At 41.1% G+C, this 22,862-nt stretch overlaps 1 protein-coding gene and 2 long non-coding RNA genes across 13 annotated transcripts in view; 2 read left to right on the forward strand and 1 right to left on the reverse strand.

The window, feature by feature from the left end:
- Positions 1-22,862, forward strand: part of LMO7 (LIM domain 7) — a 148,682-nt gene that overhangs the window by 107,993 nt on the left and 17,827 nt on the right. For 5 of the 11 annotated variants that reach the window (XM_081198243.1, XM_081198239.1, XM_081198249.1 and 2 more), the window contains 11 exons: positions 416-533; positions 2,625-2,767; positions 3,887-4,316; positions 4,915-5,256; positions 10,793-10,907; positions 15,013-15,174; positions 15,883-16,070; positions 17,548-17,605; positions 19,185-19,241; positions 19,409-19,450; positions 22,602-22,627. In XM_081198243.1, coding sequence (XP_081054369.1) covers positions 416-533; positions 2,625-2,767; positions 3,887-4,316; positions 4,915-5,256; positions 10,793-10,907; positions 15,013-15,174; positions 15,883-16,070; positions 17,548-17,605; positions 19,185-19,241; positions 19,409-19,450; positions 22,602-22,627 — 1,681 coding nt within the window. The remainder of the gene's footprint in view (positions 1-415; positions 534-2,624; positions 2,768-3,886; positions 4,317-4,914; positions 5,257-10,792; positions 10,908-15,012; positions 15,175-15,882; positions 16,071-17,547; positions 17,606-19,184; positions 19,242-19,408; positions 19,451-22,601; positions 22,628-22,862) is intronic. The other 6 variants (XM_081198242.1, XM_081198241.1, XM_081198245.1 and 3 more) reach the window with 5 other exon arrangements.
- LOC308589450 lies at positions 11,673-15,003 on the reverse strand. The gene is made up of 2 exons (XR_014009263.1): positions 13,099-15,003; positions 11,673-12,084 (listed from the first exon to the last, which is right to left on the reverse strand). It is a non-coding gene; the product is annotated as an uncharacterized lncRNA (long non-coding RNA).
- LOC308589462 lies at positions 19,457-22,316 on the forward strand. The gene is made up of 2 exons (XR_014009282.1): positions 19,457-21,357; positions 21,706-22,316. It is a non-coding gene; the product is annotated as an uncharacterized lncRNA (long non-coding RNA).

Below are 22,862 nucleotides of genomic sequence, written 5' to 3' on the forward strand. Positions count from 1 at the left end.
TGTTCAGAGTACAACCATAATATTTAACTTCCAGCTTCATCAGCCAATATTGGGTTTTATGGTCTAGCCCTCTGTAAGCAGTTAAAGAGGGAGACATTGTTTGTGATGACAGCAGGAAATGATTTGCTGTTAAAGTGACACCACATAAACAAAACAATCCTAGTTCTAAAGTATATTATCAATATCAGAGTGTACTGTGGCATATTCCTGTCAAGTGAAAAAATCCTCTCTTAGATGGTCATTAAATATAAACATCTGAGCACCAACAATATAAATGTATAATTTCAAGTAGTCCCTTACTGTTTTTAGTGCAGTTTGGTTTATTGAATGGATAGTTTAGCTCCCTCTCCAAAGTAATTGTTACTCCAAATTAAGGCCATTTGAAACTTAAACATAATGATGTGTTGACTCCTAGGAGCAAATCCTTGAATGATGTCAGTGCAGATGAGCTCCAAACGATCCGTCAGTTGCGTTATGAGGAGCTTCAGAGAATAAGGACTCAGCTACAAGAACAAGATGAACAATGGCAAGACGTAAGTATAGTCACACAGCACCCCAATCTCCACGAACAGAGCGAGATTCCAGGGGTTGCAGGAGCTTTCATTGGGGTCTGTGTTTCCTTTTGGAAAAAGAGGCACAGTGGAGACTGCAGTGTCTTTATGATAGATCAGTCTTCCTCAACCTCGGCCCTCCAGATGTTTTTGGCCTACAACTCCCATGATCCCTAGCTAGCAGGACCAGTGGACAGGGATGGTGGGAATTGTAGTCTCAAAATATCTGGAGGGCCAAGGTTGAGGAAGCCTGTGATAGATGGTTTAATTGCACATATACATAACCTGTACCTGCTGTGGAGGGGTTTCTGAGCATTACATTCCAAGCGGCGCCAGCTTCTTCCAAAAGCAGCAGTGTCCCTGCTCTGCTGCTTACCTTTCCCTGAGAATGGTCACATCCCACCTGTTCTAGCCTTGCTCTTTTGTAATGCACAAATAATCCCTACTCATCTGTATTCTCACACCTAGGTCTTCAATCCTTTGACCCCCAGGTTCTCACCTCAAAGGAAATTAGGCTGTCTCCAGTACCTTTGAACCCAGGTTGACATCACAGGATTAAGGGTGTCTGGCACATGGTCCAGCACACAGGGTTTGATTTAGATGGGCCCTCACACATGCTAATTAAAAGATTAACGGGGACTATTTATTATGCATCTTAAATACACACCCGGATTTATCTTAAACACACTTGAGTCAATCTATCTCCTCCAAGGAAATTAGCTATGATGCTCTCTAACCTTAACCTATAAATCTATAACCTATAAACCCCCTAACTTATAAATATTTAACCGCATGTTGAAGATGCACTTCAAATCCTGCAGCATGAAGATCCTTCAACAGTCAAAGGGAAGCAAAACGTGGGTGGTACCAATTAGAAATCAGTGCTCCCTACTTTCAGGTAAAATGCACAGTCACGTTGCAAATAGTCTAATTCAGGCCTAAAATTAAAAAAAAAGGAATGGGTGGGCACAGGAAGAGGTAAGCACTCCACTCCCATTTATTCTGCCTTCAAAGCTCTGCCCCCCCTTGCCTTTAATTTGGGAGGGGTGTGGCAATTCTAAAGATCCAGATTTGTTTTCTGGGCACAGAGCTTTGGGAGCACCACAGGAGGCACTGCAACTATGATGTAGAATGGAAGGTAAGAGGCAGGGGGCACCGAATTTGGCTTGGGAAAAGGACGTTGCTGAAATTTAAGAAATCAAGGTCCACCACTGGTCATGATTATGAACAGTTATTCAGTTTTAAGTCATGAGGAATCTAGAGTTTGTGGCCACTTCAAAATAGCACAGGACAAGAATCTGTATTCTTGAGGAAATTCTCCTTGAGGAAAAGGGAGAGGAATTATATTTTCTCTTGCAGCTCTTTTGTCTTGCACTACAAGACGAAGGGCTGTAAATGGCGAAAACTGACTGTAGGGATGGCACTGTTGTCCGTGGGACAAAAGCAGGGGAATTCAATTCCCAGCCTGGGTGGTTTTCAAGAGGTGCCAAGAGCCTGTTAAATCGGAATGCCTCATGCAGGTACCCAAGGCACATTTTGGGAGGGACCATTTTTCCAGACAGCTGTCATTCACATAATTAAAAAGAGCTTGTATTTCTATACTGTATCCAACAGGAAACAATAAAAAATACTGTCCTAAACTGTTCTGACAAGCTAAACATAAAATACACACTTGTGTTCCTATTTTGTTTGAACAAAATTATCTTTAAAATTAGACCTCCATTGACTGTTGTTGTGAAAGGGAAGAGCAAATATTTACACTGACAAATTTGCTTTTGAGACAGTGTACTTCCTTTTCCCTTGCAAAGTCTTTATGCTTTTAAACATGAGACGACTATCTTCTTCATCTGAACAGAAGACAGCCAGTGCCCAGCTCTTTTAGAGACAATTTTGCAGGTAGATACTTGAGAATGCAGGAACACTAGACATGTAGAGTGAAACTAGAGCGCCTGAACATCCATTCAGAATGAGCACTCTTGGATAGGTAATGAGATCCGTGAGCATTCACGGTAGTAGTAGCTCTTACCAAGGTCTGTAGGAAATGCAGTGTTCATTTGCCTGATTTGTACTCAGGATTTGGCAAAATGGAAAAGCCGTCGTAAGAGCCACACTTCTGATTTGCAAAAGAAAAAGGAGGAGAGAGAAGAAATTGAGCGGAGAACTTCTGAGAGTTCCGAAAGACGCGGCAAATCTCTGAGAGAAATGCAGAGGGACAGGTAACGTTGGCAGACAATATTTAGCATTTCAAACAGCTCTGTCTGTTTATTTAGAAGTAGGTTGCACAGAGTTTAAATGACTTCCTTTGTAGAAAGGGTTATTAGGATGGAGCCAAAAACCTTTTCAGCACTCAAGTGTGACTACTTTATTTCAGTCTTCAGCTTTTCCTCCATGGTTACTGATTCCTTCAGTACTTAAGAAGTGATTAAGATGATTTCTGCTAATAAAATGATTTTCACTGTTATGTTAATCACCTTAGTAGATTTTTTAAAAAGGGAATGAATAATTAAGTTCTAATTTAAGTTTAAATTTATGGATTCCTTTTCAATCCTATTGCCTTTTCAAACTAAAATGATTAGTAGGGTCCGCACCCAGATCCTAAAACTATTTGTGTGAAGTAAGACCCATTGATTGCATTGTGACTTGCTTCTGACTAAGTATGCCTGTGGTAATAGTATTTGTGGTTGTGCTTCTAGCTCATAGGGTGAGGTCTTTCTAGATTATTAAAAAACCTGATATTTGTCTATCTGAGCTATTCTTGGTACAATACGACAAAGGCTTTTGCATGTCTTTGTCCCAACTCAACTGTAGAGTGAATGCGCCGTGTTCCCAGTGGAATCAGAAGCAAATGAAAGCCTTTATTAAGACATAACAAATAAAATGGCAACTGAGAGATGCCCGTATTGAAATATCTCTAGTTTTTTTTTAAAATAAAACCCTTTATTTGAAAAGCCTACATTGAACCACAATAAAACATACAAGCTGCAGTACATGATCACAGCATAATCCTGAGAGTAAGTTTCAGTGAACTCAGCATTACAGGATTGCACTATATATTGGGCACCCAGCCATAAGAAATGTCTTCCTAAATGTGCCAAAGAGAAGGTTATTTGTGGAAACACCTAACATTCTGAAAATATACATAGTACTATATGTAAAGAGAGAGAGAGAGAATTGTGATCTCTGTTTAGGAGTGCACGGATTAAGTTTGTATAATAGCCACAAACCTTTCCACTGTTCTGTCTTCACTTCAGAGTACACCTAATAGCGAAATGATGACTGAAATCCCACCTGTTCTTTATGTCACTGATGTCGTAATGCACTTTTCCCCCCCTTAGGGAGGGCAGAGATCAAGGGCTCTATGGCAGCGCTGAGCATCGAGCGGAAAACAGGCGAATGTATTTGTCAAACGACGATGTGTTTAGTGGAGAGCAAATTCCTTCAAGGCCTTCAAAAGAGCACCTTGTTGAAAACGATGCTGCCGGCTCCTTGAAGAATGAGGGAAACAGTCAAGAGAGCAATAAGGGAACGGAGAGCTATGCAAGAATCGAATCTCAAGCTCCACCTAAGAGTGTAGCAGAAGAGAAGCACCAGCCCCCTTTGTCAACATATCATTCAGTAAATGCACCAATTGTGTCAGCTCGGGTTTCAGCTTCTCTCCCAAGAAGTTACCAGAAAACCGATACGGCCAGACTAACGTCTGTGGTTACACCTAGGCCCTTTGGTGTCTATTCGAGAGGAATCTCATCACTTCCTAGGTCATTTACGGTAAAAATAATAATAATCATCTTCCTAATGTCTCTGTGGGTAACTCTTCTGAATAAACTCAAAGGAGCTTTCACTCCCCCCCACCATGTAGAAATGATTAAAAATGTGTTGCAGTGACAATGAGTAGTTACCTGGTCTAGTGCCTAAAACATATAGACAGATGTTTCTGTATAAACTAATATTTTGGGGGAAATGATATTAAATTGTTTTACCTCATAGAGACTTGCAACAGACAATGAAATTGCTGCTAAAGGAGAACAGAGCAATAAATGCATTTTGTGCTGCTTCTTTTCAGTGGATCTGTGTCTCTGTTACGTCAGGCTACCCCAACTCATGATTTTAAAGGGTTTAATTTAATTACCTTTATATACTGCAGCACAGGCAGTTTATTCCTTGAATATTTTACTCTGACCAAAGCTATATAATTTTTACTTTTTGAAAACTACTTGATGATGCCAGTCAGTAGCGGGCAGAGGGCCTGAGAGAACATGAGGAAGAAGGCAAACATTTAGGGCGACATGTTGAAACCAATTGTAAATAATAATCTTTTTTTTAAAAAAAAAACCCACCAACCACCAACTACTACCTCCGTTCCTAGATGGATGACGCCCCAAAATATAATGGAGAAGTAGATGTGTCCAAGAGAACACAGTATGCATTCACCAGCAATTCACTTTCTAAGCCAGAAGCTGGACAAAGCCAATCTATAAGTGACCTAAGAAGTGCTGAGGACAAGACTTGGACAAGATACTCATCTGCTGAGGACAAGACAAAGACAAGACAATCGCCTACAGAGAATGCTGCCATTGCGAGCGAAGGTGCAGATGTTAATCACTTGGGCCCTAAATCAGAGCATCATACTACCCATGACTCAGTTGCAGCTGGGTCTTCAGCAGCAGAACAAACAAGCCATCCAGAGACTGAGGTTTCAAGAGCACAAGTGAGTATGGAGAGATGCTAGCATTTACACATTGTAATGCTTTGTTGGCTGTTGTTGGTGTGCTAGGAGCAGTGGGCACAGGAGGATATGCATGGTCTCTGTCCAAGGTGAACTGTAATTTTACATTTGGCAGGTGAGACTCGGATAGGAGGAAGTTCTTTCAGATACAGAATGGAAAATAAGGCAGCAGTATTGGCTAGGGCAGTTCAAGAGAGATTTAGCCTGATGAGTAGAGTTATTTAGATTCAACACACACACAATGCATGCTAGTAAATTTACCTGCTAGTAAATCCCTTCCAGAAAAGTTAGAATAGTGGCTTGTTGGAGTAGGGCCATGTCAATAGTTTCCATGAGGATTTTGGATTTTTGCAGGTGTAGAAATAATTTCTAGAAGTAGTATGGCAGCAAATTAAAGATAATGGTCCATATTTTCTAAATTAAGGAACTCATCTGTTGGTGGTTAATCTTTGATCCTTGTGTTAAATTTGCAGCTGGTTTAGTTGTGCTTTTTAGTGGTGTTGGTACTGTTTTCGTAAGTCACTTGCAAGATACAAGGCAGGAAAGTCAAGCTGCAAGTGTTTCAACTGAACCTCCACAAAAAAGACTGAGGTGGCATTAGCAAGGCAGCATAATGAAATTCTTAGGGCAAATAATAGATAAACAATAACTGAAACTGCTGTGTTTGGGTTGAAGCCTGAATTACTGAAGGCAACAGTAGGTTCATTCATCTTCCCAAGACACTTTGTGTTTCTTATTGATGTCCTGACGGATGTGGGCCTGAAATTATTTTCCAGTTTGTAATATAAACATGCAATTGTTGGGTGGCTTGTTCTGCTAGTTCTGCATTCACAATTATTTGCAACACTTTAACCAGGTGTTGCGGATTATCTGACTTTTCCCCTGCAGTCAGTTTAATAATATAGTACATTTCCATCCTGGAAGGGCAAATGTCTTAAGAAGAGATTAGCTTTGAACATTTGTTTATAAACTTGCTAAGTATTGTTCACCTTCCATTTTTATTTTTCTCTATCTTGTTCTTGCTACTCCCAGCTCATGAACTGTTCAGCTAAACTTTGAAGTAAATCTCCTTCCATCATTCTCTTTTCAAACTGTTTCTGCAAATGCTGACATCTTGATCCGCAGACTAAATAAGCACATGTGCATGGGAGAAGATGTCTGAGCTTGTGTGCTGTTTGATGGTGTCTTCCTAGCTGTTCCCATCGGTAAAAGAAAACTGAACAGCTGTAGGGTTACCATATTTCAAAAAGTAAAAACCAGGACACCCCAAATTTTTTGTAGATAAACTTGAGCTTCTTGTACAAGAAGGCCAAAAAGCCCACACTTTTTCGATTGACTTGCCTAAGATCCACAACAGAGGCCACCTTTCAGAAATGCCCCTAGATGTCAATTCCACCTTTGAAATCCCGGTAATGTCTGGGGAAATCTGGACGTATGGCAGCCCAAACACCAGAATGTCTCTTCATTAATGGCAAATGCTATAGCACAAACATCACTTGGCTGTATAATTCTTCTGAGCTTGAACTTGCCCCACTGCTATGGGTTTGCAGTCTCGCAAGATACGAAAGTGATTTAATTCCAGCTTCAGAAACTAGAGTTTTTTTAATGATACTGACAGAAGCTGTTGTGTCCCCGTCATTCCTCACTTAGAAATGTAAAATTAGTGTCAGCAGCCAGAACTTTGGTACCCTTGTATCTTGCAACATTTAATGACTATCCACTTAGTGAGTAACATTCCTTACTTTCCTTATAAGTATTATTTATCTTAGAGCAAGGAAATGTTAATTAGACCCTGGGATGTTGATCCATGAGGCAACTTTCCCAGACAGTTGTCTAATCCCTAGGTGTGGCTTTTTAAAAAAGTTTTTTCATTTCAACCCATATCTTAAAACAAATCTTAATGCAACCCTTTTCTAACTTTTCTAACATTTTTTCTTACAATTGATTGTCATTTGGGAAGCCAAATAATAGGTTTCCAAATCAGCGTAATTCATTTTGCAATTCTAAGCATCTGAAATATGTATCCCAACTAGTACAATAAATGCAGGTATAATGAAAGTGGAGAAGCACTGACAACAGAGAGTAGTGTCTTGAGTGATGCATATCCTGGTGATTCAAATCACATCCACACTATGCATTTAAAGAATCATGGGAACTGTAGTTCATTAAGAGTGCTGGGAATTGCAGCTCTGGGATGGGTGAACTACAGGTCTCAGGATTCTTTGTAGGAAGCCATGTGCTTTAAATGTTTGGTGTGGATGTGACCTCAAAGATGGGGAAGCCTAGCCTCTGTGCATTTCCCCTTTCCCTTTACCCCACATATTTAGTACAGCCTCGTTGGGTCAGACAAAAGATCTCTCTGAGCCAACATCCTGTTCCCCACAGTGACCAGCTAGATGCCTCTGGGAAGGTCATGTGAAGGCAACAGCCCCCTCCTTTTGTTCCGAACAAACATTTATTCCCAGTCAACTTATTCTGAAAGTTGCAAGGAGATTGTTGATTGCCTATTTAGCTGCTGAAATGCAGGTACGGTTTGAATAAAAGGCAATAATTCTTTTGTACTTGAGCCTCTGGGAAGCAGAAATTTGAGCCTGGGTGCAATTCAATGCACTAAATAATACCCCAAGACTAGAATTGTTTCTGCTGCTTAGACAAAGATAGCACACATTGATTGGGGGAGCTTGCATTTAAATGCGTTCAGTGAGATTTAGAAATCAGACTACACTTTATGGCAAGGGTTTACTCTTACCTTAAATGTTTCCACTTGATTATATTTATCTTCTCCCAACCTGTAACATCAACACCCTTTCCCCTTAAGGTAGAGGAAGGTGTTGCTGGACTCCCACCATCCCTGGCCATCGGCCACGCTAGCTGGGAATGATGTCAGTGGTAGTCCGACAACATCTGGAGGGCTGCAGGCTCCCCAGCCCTGCCTTAAGGCTTTTCCATTCAGGCTTGCTCTCTGTTGGCTGTGAATATGTTTATCCATTTCATCATTGCCATTGTACTTTAATGCCACCTTTAGGATAGGCCAGGAAAGGAATCCGTGTAAATAAGTGGGTGGGTTACCTTTTGCAGCCCCAAGGGCCACATTGCCTCATGGGCAGCCTTCTGGGGGCCACATGCCTGTAGTGGATCTGTAGCCAGCTAGACGCAAAAGCATCAGGTGTTGCTTTTCCATTTTGTACAGTAAGGGTACATTGCAGCCACAGAAAAGTCTCAGGTTTGTACAAGACTGTCTTGCCAGAGTGGTGCATGCTCTAGTTATCTCCCGCTTGGACTACTGCAATGTGCTCTACGTGGGGCTACCTTTGAAGGAGACTCGGAAACTGCAGTTAATCCAGAATGCAGCAGCTAGACTGGTGACTGGGAGTGGCCGCCGGGACCACATAACACTGGTTCTAAGAGATCTTCATTGGCTCCCGGTATGTTTCCGAGCACAATTCAAAGTGTTGGTGCTGACCTTTAAAGCCTTAAACGGCCTCAGTCCTGTATACCTGAAGGAGCATCTCCATCACCATCATCCACCCCGGACACTGAGGTGTCATTCATAGGAACATAAGAGGAGCTTGCTTGGTCATCCCAGTTGCTTATCTTGTCCAGCAACATGTTCGGCCCAGGATACCTGAAGGAGCGTCTCCACCCCCATCGTTCAGCCCGGAAACTGGGGTCCGTTTCTGAGGGCCTTCTGGTGGTTCCCTTGCTGCAAGAAGTGAGGTTACAGGGAGCCAGGCAGAGGGCCTTCTCGGTAGTCGTGCCTGCCCTGTGGAACGCCCTCCCAGCAGATGTCAAGGCAATAAACAACTATTTTACTTTTAAAAGACAACTGAAGGCGGCCCTGTTTAGGGAAGTTTTAAATGTCTAACACTGTATTGTTGTTAATATTCAGTTGGAAGCCACCCAGAGTTGTTGGGGAAACCCAGCCAGATGGGTGGGGTATAAATGTTTGTTTGTTTGGCCAAAGTTGTTGAGCTTTTGTGGGGGGGGGATTTGCGCCCCCCTCCCATCAACACTTCCGATATGGGCTGCCATACTCTCGGATTTTCCCAGACATTTTAAACCAATTTATTCCTTGACAGTGCTTTCAGCTTTGAATCCTCCAGTCTTTGGGGGAGAGGTGTGCTAATGTTTTGATATTTCTGTAATAGTTGGGGTGTATTGAACCACACGTATTCCCAAAAGAGAATAGGACTACCAGTAGCTACTATCTACTGTGACTATGTTCTACCTCCACTGTTGGAGACCAGTACCAGTTGCTAGGAAGAACCCCAGGTGGCGAGGGTGCTATGGCATTCAGGTTCTGCTTATGGGTTTCCTATACGGATCAGGTTAGTCGTTGTAAGAAGATGATACTGGACTAGATAGGGCTTCCGGCCTGATCTGGCAAGCTCTTCTTCTGTTCAAATTTAGGCCTCTTGTTGTTGTTTAGTCGTTTAGTCATGTCCGACTCTTCGTGACCCCATGGACCAGAGCACGCCAGGCACTCCTGTCTTCCACGGCCTCCCGCAGTTTGGTCAAACTCATGCTGGTAGCTTCAAGAACACTGTCCAACCACCTCGTCCTCTGTCGTCCCCTTCTCCTTGTGCCCTCCGTCTTTCCCAACATCAGGGTCTTTTCCAGGGAGTCTTCTCTTCTCATGAGGTGGCCAAAGTATTGGAGCCTCAGCTTCACAATCTGTCCTTCCAGTGAGCACTCAGGGCTGATTTCCTTAAGAATGGATTGGTTTGATCTTCTTGCAGTCCATGGGATTCTTAAGAGTCTCCTCCAGCACCATAATTCAAAAGCATCGATTCTTCGGCGATCAGCCTTCTTGATGGTCCAGCTCTCACTTCCATACATCACTACTGGGAAAACCATGGCTTTAACTATACGGACCTTTGTTGGCAAGGTGATGTCTCTGCTTTTTAAGATGCTGTCTTTAGGCCTCTAGATCATGTTGATACCTGTCTGACTTGGTGAAGTAGGTTGGTTGGTTGGTTGTGGCGTATGTGTGTGTTGGTTTTTGTATCATGAAAATGCAGCTTATCTTCAAATACAAAACATATTCATGGCTACCAAAGGAGCTTCTGTCAACACATGGATTATTGAGACATATGAATGGGGGTCTCTCACCACCAAATGTGCCTGGAGCAATTTTAATCTTGAGTTAGACTTCATCTGCTGAATGCAAGAGGCAGAAGTAAAAACGTAGTTGTTTGAGCAATTGAACTACCTGTCATCACTGGTATGCGTATCAAGGGGTTAACTTTCTGTCCGCTGAAGCACCTCTTAATAGGTCTTATCAGCAAGGCCCAAGTATTTATACGAATGCAACATTTAAAATTAGTTGCCAAAGTAAAGCACTAGCTAGCCTTTTTTTAGTGCAGAGGACACTTCTGTCTGCTTGATAGATAATTTAAAAGCCCAGAGCACACATTGTAAGTTGCCTCACCTATTGAATGGATAGACTTTCCTCCATGTAGGAGCCTGTGACACCAGATACTGCAGTATCATGTTCTATTTAATATTTTTTTTTCAGGACCAGTACAGTGATATGAGAATCAGTATAAACCAGAGACCAGGTAGCAGTCGGAGTTTTGGGTTTGCAGTGCACCAGGATCCTTCTGGAGTCTTCGTGAAGTCAATAGAAGAAGGTAAAAATTCCCATGTAAAACTCTTAATGTGCTTGCCTTGAGAAAGTTAATTGGAAGGCAAGCAATTGATCTAACTTGATCTGAAGAATTCAGGTTGCAAATTTGGGTGGCAAGGCTGCTGGAAAAAGAAAAACTGTTGGGAATGGTAGAGAGAGAATGCTCTAAGATTAATTTGTGTTCTTCTTATTTGCATGTGTGATTGATTATGCTGTCAGCTGTAGCTCTCCAGTAGCAGCCAGGAAAATAATGTCCCCCCCCCAAAAAAAAGTCTTTAGGTCTATATTGCACCACATTAATTTTCTCATATAGATGTGTTGCAATTTTTAAAATAATTTGCATGCAAGGAAGAAGGTAAGACTTGTCTTTTGTCTTTTATGTAGTTAAACTTATTGACAATACTGTCAATAAATTCTTAGTTGTCTTTGAATAAAATAATGATGGTTATTTTTTAAAAATAAATAAATTTTATTTCCTTTTGTGATAAAAACAAAACAATGTATGACATCATAACATATAAGTAACAAATCATGATGATCATTTATAGTATTAAAAGAAAATAAGCAAGCTTTAGCTGAGCTAGAATTTTAAATTTATCAACTTTTCATATTCAAGTAACACCTTACAATACTTCAGAGGAAATAAATGATGTCTCTTATATCAGCTCTTTGACTTGCATGACATTTTTGTGAAGAAATTATATCACTTTTTCGGCAGTATTGATTTTACTTTGTTGTAAAGCGTCATTAATTTACAAAACTTTGTTCCCCCCCTACTCTTAAAACAACAAAAAAGGATTATTTCCCTAATAGAAGCTGTAGCTTGTCTTTCTGGCCTCCCAAAAGGAATTCATTAGAGCTCTTCAACAATGAAGCATGCCATAGCAGAAGGAGCAGTAAAGGTTTTTCTGTAATTTACTAAGCAGTGAGATTAAGATTTTAATAATTAAAGAAGCTCAGAGTCTGACCTACAACAAGTCTGAGACAACTCCTGAATCCGTGAAACTTAGCACAGGCAAAGTTGATTGTGGTGCTTTCGGTACAAGTAGAGGCCATGAAGTTATAGATTCAGGCAACAATCTTAACGCATGCAGCTGTCACCCTCTTGTCACCCTCCAAGTCAGGCTGTTGGTTCGTTTGCCCACTGCTGTGGGCACATATTGATAGCTGCTCTTCTAGGCCTAAAGCAGAATAATTTTTATTATTTCTCTTTTAAAAGTCCAGTCCCTACTGCTTCTCCAAGAAAACTCAGAGTGGCACAAACAGCAATAAAAACAGACAGAATTGCCAAAGCGCCACAATTTACATTCAAATTAATGAATTAACGGCATACACCCTGTTTAACAAATTCCAGCAACAAACTGAGCTGGCCAAAATGCACCATTAATCTTAGAATCAAAGAACTGTAGAGTTGGAAGGGACCCCGAGGTTCATCTATCCCAACCCCATGCAATGTAGGAATCTCAGCTAGATCATAAATGGCCATCCAGATTCTGCTATCAAAAACCTATAAATTTTTGCTATCTGAATCAAAAACCTCTTTTAAAAGACAATTCTTTGCCAGCCTCCTGAAAAGCAGTCTAGCAACAGGCCTCCTGAACCTCACCTGGCAAGTCATTCATTGGAGTAGAAGCCACATCAGGAAATATCTCAACCTATAAAACCCTGAATGGCCGGTGCCTTGAATACAGCCCAGAAGCTAATGACCTCTCTCAGCAGCTTCATGCATATATTAGGAAGCATGGAGAAAAAGATAATATTTACAGAATGCTAGATGGCACAGGCCGTGGGGAAGAGCTTTCAGCTTGACCCGGTAACAAATTGACAACCTGCGCAGATCTCTGAGCTCAGGTGTTATATGCTGACAATGTCTCACTTCTGTCAGCAATTGCGTTGCAGCATTCTATGCTAACTGCAGCTTCTGTATCAAGAGAAGCACCATATAGTGTGCATGGCAGTAGCCCAGTCTCGAAGTAACCATATTAGACAATGAACTATAGTTACTCAGCTCCAAGGTGGTCCAAAGATAGTTTGCTAAACAGAAGTCATATCATTGCTTTATGGCCAAAGGGAGGCATTCTATAGTGTCCTTGGCTCAACAGAAGCTGAGACAGTTAATTTATCATACAGGATAAGCAATAATTAAGATAATGGGCCATTGAATCCATTCCCCCCCCCCCAGAGATTTTGCCTACCTCCTCACAGCCAATCAGCTGAAAGGTATCCAATTAAACAGGACAAACAGACTCTCTAATCCAGAATTCCTCTGGACTCCTGCGAAGTTCAAGTCGGAGCTGATCTAAGTAATTTTAGCTGCAAAGTGCTTTGCAAATAGGTCACAATAGGGTTCCATGACCTCATGTAACGTCTGCTTGCCATGATGTAAAAGGTCCTTCACAACATGGAATAGCTCTGCTGGATAGCACTGAGCAGAGAAGCCTTTCGCAGAACTGTTGTCTGAGACCTTATTAGTTGAAGATGCTGGGTGTTGCATCTGGAACTTTCTCTATCAAAACCTGAAATGTGCTTTAGAGCCAGCGTGGCATTAACTTGGGCAGGAGAACCCTGGATTCAGGTCTCCATTCTAGTAAAGTTGGTCAGGCAAGTTTACTGTCAATGTTGCAGATGATGTCCAAAAGGTAGACCGTGGTAGATCTCAGGACCCTCCCGCCACCTAAAAAAAGCTCAACAACATTGACAATTTTGGTAGATCACTGCCAGTTTTATTTACAGTGGGAGTAGATCCCAGTTTCTTGAAAGTTGGACATGCCTGAGTTAGAATAAAGCTGAGTAACATCACATGTCAGCCCCTTGGGGGGGAAAGATGGGAAGCAGGTGTGGGGTTGGTGATAGAAAAGGTTATTAAAATTTCACCATGGTTGGCATCCGTCTGTCTCGGGAGACAATGGAGGAGTGCCCCTTTAAGGGTGCCTGTTTAAAAAAAATCTCATATTTTTTAACTTGGAACCAATATTGGCAAGTGCTCCTGATCTTGGGTGGGAAAGTGCTCTGAAGTGTTCACACTTCTCTGCTGTGCTTAGCAACATGGTTGAAAACCAGTGTAAACAGAGGGAATATGAGTGTGTTTTTAAAATGTTCACAGGCGACATAGATAACAAGTTGCAAAACGGCAGTGATTCTCTGGCGGGTCTGATAGGGTGGCATATTAGAATTATGTAGGATCATTTGTTGCTTTTGCCTTTTTAGCATATTTTTTTTTAATGTAGGAGAGGAAGAGATCCTTGTTCACAATTTGCAAAACCAAGAAACTGCCACACCACCTTAACTGCTTGGCTTTGTATTCACAACAAACCTTTACGCCTATAAAAATACCAAACTATTCTAGTCATGTCAATTAACTATCAATAAAGGCTGTATAATGCTGAGTCATTATGATTATTTGTACCTCTTGTGTCTCTGAATTAATCCACACTTTTAACGCCATGGTAAACCTGTAGCACCACGTCTAGGCGCCTTCATCTGCCCCCAGCTGCAACAAAACATGTCTCTTCCATACCAGTATCTACAGCCACAGCAGGCCCTGTAACTCTCCAATGGTTTGACTTCACCCCCAAAGGTGCACTCCAACAATTATTTGCATAGAAGTAGTTCTTAGGCGGGACGCGGGTGGCGCTGTGGTCTAAACCACAGAGCCTAGGGCTTGCTGATTAGAAGGTCAGCAGTTTGAATCCCCACGATGGTGTGAGCTCCCGTTGCTTGGTCCCTGCTCCTGCCAACCTAGCAGTTCGAAAGCATGTCCAAGTGCAAGTAGATAAATAGGTACCGCTCCGGCGGGAAGGTAAACGGCATTTCCGTGCGCTGCTCTGATTCGCCAGAAGCAGCTTAGTCATGTCTTAGGCACAAGAAAAGACATGTTGTATGTTAAATATGAATGACAAGTCCTGGTAGTTATTCAGTGGCTTCTAACCCCCCCCCCCCCGGTTCTCTTTCCAAGGCAGCGCAGCACTCGCAGCAGCTCTCACAAAGATAAAACATACAAAAAATAAGTCTAAAAACTAACATAAAAAATTAGAGTGAGTGCCTTTTTAATTTAGCTGCCCCATGTTTCTGACATTACAAGTTAGCTCTCATCTTTCCACCACCACCAGGTAGCCCAGCTGACTTTTGCCAGTTGAATGTTGAGGATGAAATCCTTACTCTCAATGGCACAAAGGTTTCAGGTATGGACCAGAGTCAGTGGGAAGCAGCCATCGGCAGCTCACTAGAAACCGGAAACCTTGTCATGGATGTTAGGCGATACGGCAAGAAGGGTGAGCTTTTCCTTGGGGTGACTTCTGCGTGACCTGAAAGGTGTCTGTTCTTTGCCTGTGAACTTGTTGGGATGGATGAGTCCTTTATTTCTGCAGCCTTCTGCAGCAACAGCTTTTTCCTGGCAGCACCTGCTTATTGTAAATACGGTTCCTGCTGCTGTTAATTTTGGGTTGTTGTTTTTTGCATGTGTTAAAGCTGTGTAAATCTGCATTAGCAAGTCTACTTTTCTTAAATGGGAAATAACTTTTTTAAAGGAGAAATATATCCACGTAGGTTTCTTGTTCCCCCAGCCTTCAGAAATACTGATTTTCCTGACCTTGTCAGAGAGATGCAGAAAGAATCCAGCACTTTTATGATTAGTTCTGTGGTTCTGTTTCCTGGAAGAGCATCCATGTGATCTATTCCCCACACCAAACCCTTGTAATTAGGTCCTTTCTCTGTCCAGATAGTCAAGTTAGTAAACTTGCTATTGTTCATTGTGCTTGCCTTTGACTAATGCTTGCTTTTTGGGGGAAGGCGGTCTGTTCATAAAAAGCCCTAACCAATTTCCACACATGCAAATTCCAATTCACTTTCTACTTCATCTGTCCCTCCTGACTTTTTTGTGTGTGTTTTGGTTTTGATGTATTTTCATTAAGTCTTTTTCTTTATGCTTTGACATCTTCCCTGTCTACTTTTCAATTTTTTGATCTCCACATGCCAATCAGACTGGGGCAAAGACCAGCCTTCCCTGCCATATGCAAGGCACAAAATCCTCAATCTCACCAGTATGGCTACCAACATTATAGGTACACCTGAGAACAAATGGATTGATGCGACATCTGTGGACAGCACTTCAGCCAAAAGCCAAAGCATATCAGCACAAAAAGACTTGCGCAACAATTTTCAAAATGATGTAAGTATGCCTATGTTTGCATTTGGGAAGAGGTTCTGCATTTCTTCTCTCAGCAACATTAAACAGTGCCTAGAAAGTACTCAAGGGACGCGGGTGGTGCTGTGGGTTAAACCACAGAGCCTAGGACTTGCCGATCAGAAGGTCGGCGGTTCGAATCCCTGCGATGGGGTGAGCTCCCGTTGCTCGGTCCCTGCTCCTACCAACCTAGCAGTTCGCAAGCACGTCAAAGTCCAAGTAGATAAATAGGTACCGCTCCGGCAGGAAGGTAAACGGTGTTTCCGTGCGCTGCTCTGGTTCGCCAGAAGTGGCTTAGTCATGCTGGCCACAGGACCTGGAAGCTGTACGCCGGCTCCCTCAGCCAGTAAAGCGAGATGAGCACTGCAACCCCAGAGTCGGTCACGACTGGACCTAATGGTCAGGGGTCCTTTACCTTTACCTTTTAGAAAGTACTCACTTAATGAAAGTTAAACGTCTCCAAGGTTCAATTAATGAAGAAATGTTGTCTTGGCCTGTTGACCAGAAGTCCAGGTCCTATTGTTAGCTAGGTGATGATGCAGGCCAGCAACTTTTTATGCCAGGACATGTGAAAGTGATGTGGCCAGATACTTCTGCTGCATGTTCTGGCAGCGTAAGTCAGTTGTTCTATTGTGCTATGAGAGAAGTGCTAGCACACTGCAGGAAACTTTTTTTCCTTGCTGGAGTTTCCTGTGAACCCAACGTAAATACCCATAGAGGCATCTGCTCACTGCTATCATGTAATTTCTCTGTTCTGGCCTTGCTTTCTTCCCATCCAGGTAGGTAATTTCCCCCTACTGCATCTCTTGCACTGCATTGGGTAGGATGGGCAATAATTTTATTTATCTATGAACCTTCACAAAACAGATATCCAAAAAAAGCCCACCACCAAAAAACCAAAAACAATTCACAGTTGAACCACAAATTTAGCTCTCAATTTCCTGGTTGTCCATTCATTCATTGGATCATTCATCTTCTCCTAGTGCAACAACAAAGCAAATTACTAGCCAGTTATTTGCAACAAAGCAAATCAATCTGCGTACCAGTTACCATCTTGCATGTTCAGTATTAAATCGGAAAACTTATCTTGGCTGCCAGAAGTCTGAGAAACATTTGCATAACCCTTTCCTTCTTGAAGATGGAGGAACAAGTTTCACGAAATCTCTTCTCTTGATTTTCTAAGCATCAGAAGCCCATAATGGCACATGAACTGATTGCTAGATCTTTTAGATTTTAAATCCAGTAATAGATTATTAGATGAATGATTGTTCATTCTACATCATTTATTGAATATGCATAAAAATAAAGTTCTTTAGGGGTAGGATCAAAAATATCTATTTTAGCTTTACAGGTTGTATGGCTTACCAGGAGTGTCAAAAGCAGTTGTAGTTATTTTGTGGAGGTGGGGGATGAAGGTAAGAGTCATGGAATTATTTCAGTATGTTAATTTTTCTGGTTTCAGGATTCAGAAACAAAGATCAATGGAATGCAAGGAGATGTAAATTCCAATGAGAAAAAAGGTAAAACCATCAGAACTTTCCAATTGCTAGCTGTAGGCAGTGGTTGGGATTGAAGGGGGAAATGTATACCTAGTGGATATGGTGTACTGGGGAGTTGTGTACAGTTGAAATATAAGAACTTCCAATTTTCTTTGGTGGCTCATAAATATAATTGCATGCAGAAGACAAATTGGGTTCTCTTCCGGAAGCGTTGTGCACATATAAAGAACTGCTAACAAGATGGTATCTAGTTCCTTTATTTCTGCATCACTGACAATATGAGTGTGTGTAGTAAGAATGAAAGAAGAGAGGGGGGAAGGCAGAAATAATTTTAAACAGTACTGGCGTTGAGGTCCTAGCAAGTTCATGGGATTACCTGCCTTTCACTGTCACGTCAATCCGAGCGTTGGTGTGTGTGTGTGTGTGTGTGTGTGTGTGTGTGTGTGTGTGTGTGTGCTTAGAGGGAGATACTCTGTAAAATGCTTTTTGAAAGAAAAAAGAAAAGTCTATTCAATGTGTAGAAAATTGTATGGTGAAAACTTATGTGTGCCCAGTAAGACTTGGAGTTAGTGTATGTTTTTTGAAAGTTTAGACTTTTGAGGAAGGCAAAGGAAGAGAAAACCTATCCTGTAATATAAAACTAGAATGCATTTCAGCCCAAGAGCTTAGTTTCCCTTGCAGTTTCCATTTATTTCAGTGGTGTGTTGATGGCAACAGCTTTGTGTGCCTATGCCAGCCTTTCTCAAACTTGGAACCCCATATATTGTTGGACTACAAATCCCATCATCCTCATTGGTCCTGGTGGATAAGGAAGATGGGAGTTGTGGTCCAGCAATATCTGGGAGCCCGAGTTTCTCAAGTCTGGCCTATACCCATGCAGTTAGATTAAGAAATCATTTTTATAACTCCGTCCTGCAGCACATAGAAATTGAAGTGAACTCTCCACTGGCAAGAAGACACCACATTTGCTGATCTAACAAACAAAACAAATCATGAGCTCAGGGCACTTACTTAAGATTTGTTTTGTTTGTTAGTTATCTTTAGGCTGATGTGAGCTTTCTAAAAAGGCAAGCAGAATAGAAGTAGCATGTACAAAATGATAAATAACTAAAGAATTGAACGAAACATTTGTCTGAGCAAGAAGCCCATCCAGACCCTACAGGACAACATTTAATGATATTACTATATGTTTTATCTCACCCTTCATCCAAGGAGTTCAGGGCACCGATGTGGAAGTATATTACAGCAACCCTGTAAAGTTGTTCAGGCCAAGAGATAATGACTTATCCCAGGCCACCCAATGAAACGAACAGAGATCAATGTCCAGGTTTTCTGGTTGTTCATTTCCCAGCAATCTCGTTTACTGCCCTAGCTCTGCCTCTGCTGAAATTTTGAACACTGAAAGATGATGTATAGAGTAGGAGCACTGTACTTTGGTCAACACATTCCTGTGACATAGGCTACTATGCTGGCAAGATGTTTGTTTCAATGCAGCTTAAGTCGGATGCTCTGAATAGTGTTTATCCATTGGACAGATATTAAATAAAGCCAAACCACACCACACTGACTTGTTTTGTATCTTCATATTTTTTTCAAATAGACACAGAACCCATTTCTTTGAAAAACTTAAAAAGGCGATCACAGTTTTTTGAACAAGGTAAAAAACAACAACCCCAAAAGCTAACATTTCATGTACTTTCATGAAATTGTTCCCCAATGTACATTCTTCTTAACAAGTCTCTGGTGTTGGGTTCTAAGTTTCTTTAGTCATTGATTGTTGCCGTCATGCCAAACTAGCTTAATCTGTTTCCATTCTTTCCTTAGGGTCATCAGGTTTTTCTTACAATTCATGGGTCTACCTTTGTGGTAATGGGCTTTGTGTGTTCCTCTGTATCTCAAACCTTTTACACTTCTGATATTTGTTCAAACGCTCTTCTCACTGGGGAGCAGTGTGAAGTACAGAAACCTTTGTTCGGATTTGCAGCTTTCCTACAAAATGCCATTACGCTGAGCAAAGCAGCAGACATGCTACAATAAATTCCCAACTCGAGAAATGCAGTCAAATTTAAATGTATTCATAATACGATTTAGATTTATTAAAAATTGGCAGATTAGTATGCAGTAGCTAATTACAAAATGCCTGTTCCATAACCATGAGCAAATCTTATGGCTCCGAAATACTTTGGAAAAGGGTTTTAAGAATCCAAATGACAGTGTCTCGGCTGTGAATGGTTTGTCACAATTCTCTAAGGCTTCTCCTAGTGTGCTTTGCATGTTGCATCTCACCTCCTTCATTTTCACTTCCGTAATTTGCTTCTTCCTGTTTCAGTATTTTTGTGCACATGGAATGTGTTGAAGTGATTAAGGCACTTCACATTTAGTATCACAAAAGTTCTGTTTTCCCTTGAATATATATGTCCCTTTGATAAGTACAAAATATTAAAATGCTTCTCTTTGACTCTGTTTGGATGGTTTGTCCTAGTGATATACTGCTGAGTGAATTACAGTACATTCTGTGCTTATGGGGTTAGTGCAGGTATCTGCAATGTCTCAGCATAGCTGTCAAGCATCCTTTATTGTGACGGCATATTCCTCTATAAGTTCTTTTCAAAGCCAACGGAGGGGAGAATGGGAGGCCTTGGCCTGCTTGTACATTTCAATCCCCCAGCTTCTCTGGCTGTGCAGGTAGGGCATTTCCGAACATGGAATGCGCTTCACAATACAGACTGCTGGACAGGTATGGAACGTGGTCTTATTATCTTCACTGGTTTCCTTAGAATTTTCCACTTCATCTTTTTATCGCATGTTTGCCATCTGATGTGAGGGTCCGCTCATCTTCGGTCAGGGTGGAGCTGTTGCAAAGAGACTTTATTGTCACTAATAAGTAAAAATGCGTATCTTCCCTCGATAACAAATACTGCTGAGAGTGCCCATGTGTTGCAGATTTGAAATGATTGTTACACGTTTCCTATACAGTAGACCAGAAGAGATAACAACCTCTACACAATTATTTGCAGCCTGCCACCATAATCCCAATACTTTATTTTGTGTATATATAAAGTATTAAAGTAACTTCCAGAGAATTGCAACACTAGTAGTAATATATATATATATTACTGCTAGTGTTGCAATTCTCTGGAAGTTGTGCAGTTTCTCAGCATACAGTTCCAGTGCAGGAGCACTTAACCAATCCTACTGATTTTGTATTTGACCTCTGTTGTGCGTGTTTTTATTATTTTTATATACGCTGCCCTAAGAGCATTATGCTGAGTGATTAATATATCTAGTAAATTTTTTAAAAATCTTATCAGACAAAGCAAAAAGCACAACTTGACCCATCTGTTGTCTGTGGTTGGTTTTGGCGTTGCAAAAATGGATGCTAAGGAGAATCACATAGAAGTTAAACTGTGGTTGGAATGAAAGTGAATTATACACCAATGTAATGTCTTTGGTAAGCAAGATAAAAATGTATGCGCAGCTGTTTCTTTAAAAACAACAAAAAAGGGAGCCATTCCTATTGATGGCCCTAGACCTTCAGAAAAGTAAATGAGTAGTAACTTTCAAATAATATGTTGTTTAATTGTATACTGTGTTAGGAGAAGTGGGGTTTTTTCCCCCAGTGCATTCTTTACTTTGTGATGAGCTTTTGCTTATCTCTGAATTGAAAAGTGGCTTTGTGGTTCTAGCCAGGTTTTTAAAAGAAGATTCTTTAGCGAACTTTGTGGTATTGCTAAAGTTGAGATGAATTCTTTTAAGACTAGAGCAATACAGTGGTGCCTCGCAAGACGAAATTAATCCGTTCCGCGAGCCTCTTCGTCTAGCGGTTTTTTCGTCTTGCGAAGCAACCCTATTAGCGGATTAGCGCTATTAGCGGTTTAGCGGCTATTAAAGGCTTAGCGGCTATTAAAGGCTTAGCGGATTAGCGGCTAAAAGGCTATTAGTGGCTTAGAAAAAAGGGGGGGAGCGGAAAAAATCGGAACACTCGCAAGACGTTTTCGTCTTGCAAAGCAAGCCCATAGGGAAAATCGTCTTGCGAAGCAGCTCAAAAATGGAAAACCCTTTCCTCTAGCGGGTTTTGTGTCTTGCGAGGCTTTCGTCTTGTGGGGCAACACTGTATTAAGTAATATTATTGCATATTTACAGCTATCTATGCGGTGTCTACAAATTTGTATATATCCATTAAGCTGATATTTCCATTGCGCATTGTTAAAGTGGGATGAGGGGAGCCATTGAGTGATGAATCTTGCATCCAGCACCCATGAACTATGTGCTGTGCTCATGCAGCCTGTTTTTGTACTGTGCTTTCTGCCAGTGCTACTCATCTTTTGAGGCAGGTAATAGGATGTGTCCATCTTTTTCTGGTTCACTCCTCATTTCTGGTTGTATGGGTTGTTGGGGAGAGGAGGAAAGAGGGAGGTCTTTTCCAACCCAGTTCACTGAATTTGATGTGTGATATATTAATCCCTATATCTCTTTTTGTGTGTTTTTCTTTTGCTGTTCCTTATATCGTTCTAAGACTATCCACGTTTCAGTGCATACTGAGAGATTCTTACTCCCTAATTGTCCTACAGCTGCTATCTTTTCCTGCTTATTGTGGTCAGAAGCCTGTGGTGGATTACGATCTGAAAAAAATGCAGGAATATAACATTCCTGATAAAATACTGCTTTGGCAAGCATTATGAAACCCTGGGGAAAGTCTGGGGAAAATAAAGACTTCTCTCAGTTTTCTCTTGATGTGGTGACGCACATATTCATCCTTAAGATTACCATCATTGTTGTGTGTTTTTCCATGTAGAACAGCTGTTTGTCTCTTGCTTGTCCAACTGATGAAAAACTGTAAAATCATACAATTCTAATAGGTGTTTGTTCATCTGAAAGTCCTTGACCTGATAAGGGAATGGGCCCAACAGCTTAAATAGTGCCTTCCAATAGCCTACAACTTTAAATTGTATCTTCCAGGTCATACTAACAAAGTTTCTTTTTCTTTCTTTTTAAAATTATTTCTTCTCACTGCCAGGAGGCCCAGAGCCTGCCATTCCTGATGTGAGTATTGCTGCTTAAGTTATAGTAAATAGTCTTTAACTAATGAGATAATAATATAACATTAAAAAATACGTACATTCCCACAAATGAAAATGAATACTCAAAGCAATAAAGATGTTATTATGAGATAAAATAGAATAATGCATAACTTGGGGGGAAATATACAGTCACACATTATCATGAAAATTATTACTTTCAAAACTGATGAACAAGAACAATGGGTGGTATTCAACTA

Source organism: Podarcis bocagei, assembly GCF_964188305.1.
Source record: "Podarcis bocagei genome assembly, chromosome: 6".
NCBI classification, from domain to species: Eukaryota; Metazoa; Chordata; class Lepidosauria; order Squamata; family Lacertidae; genus Podarcis; species Podarcis bocagei.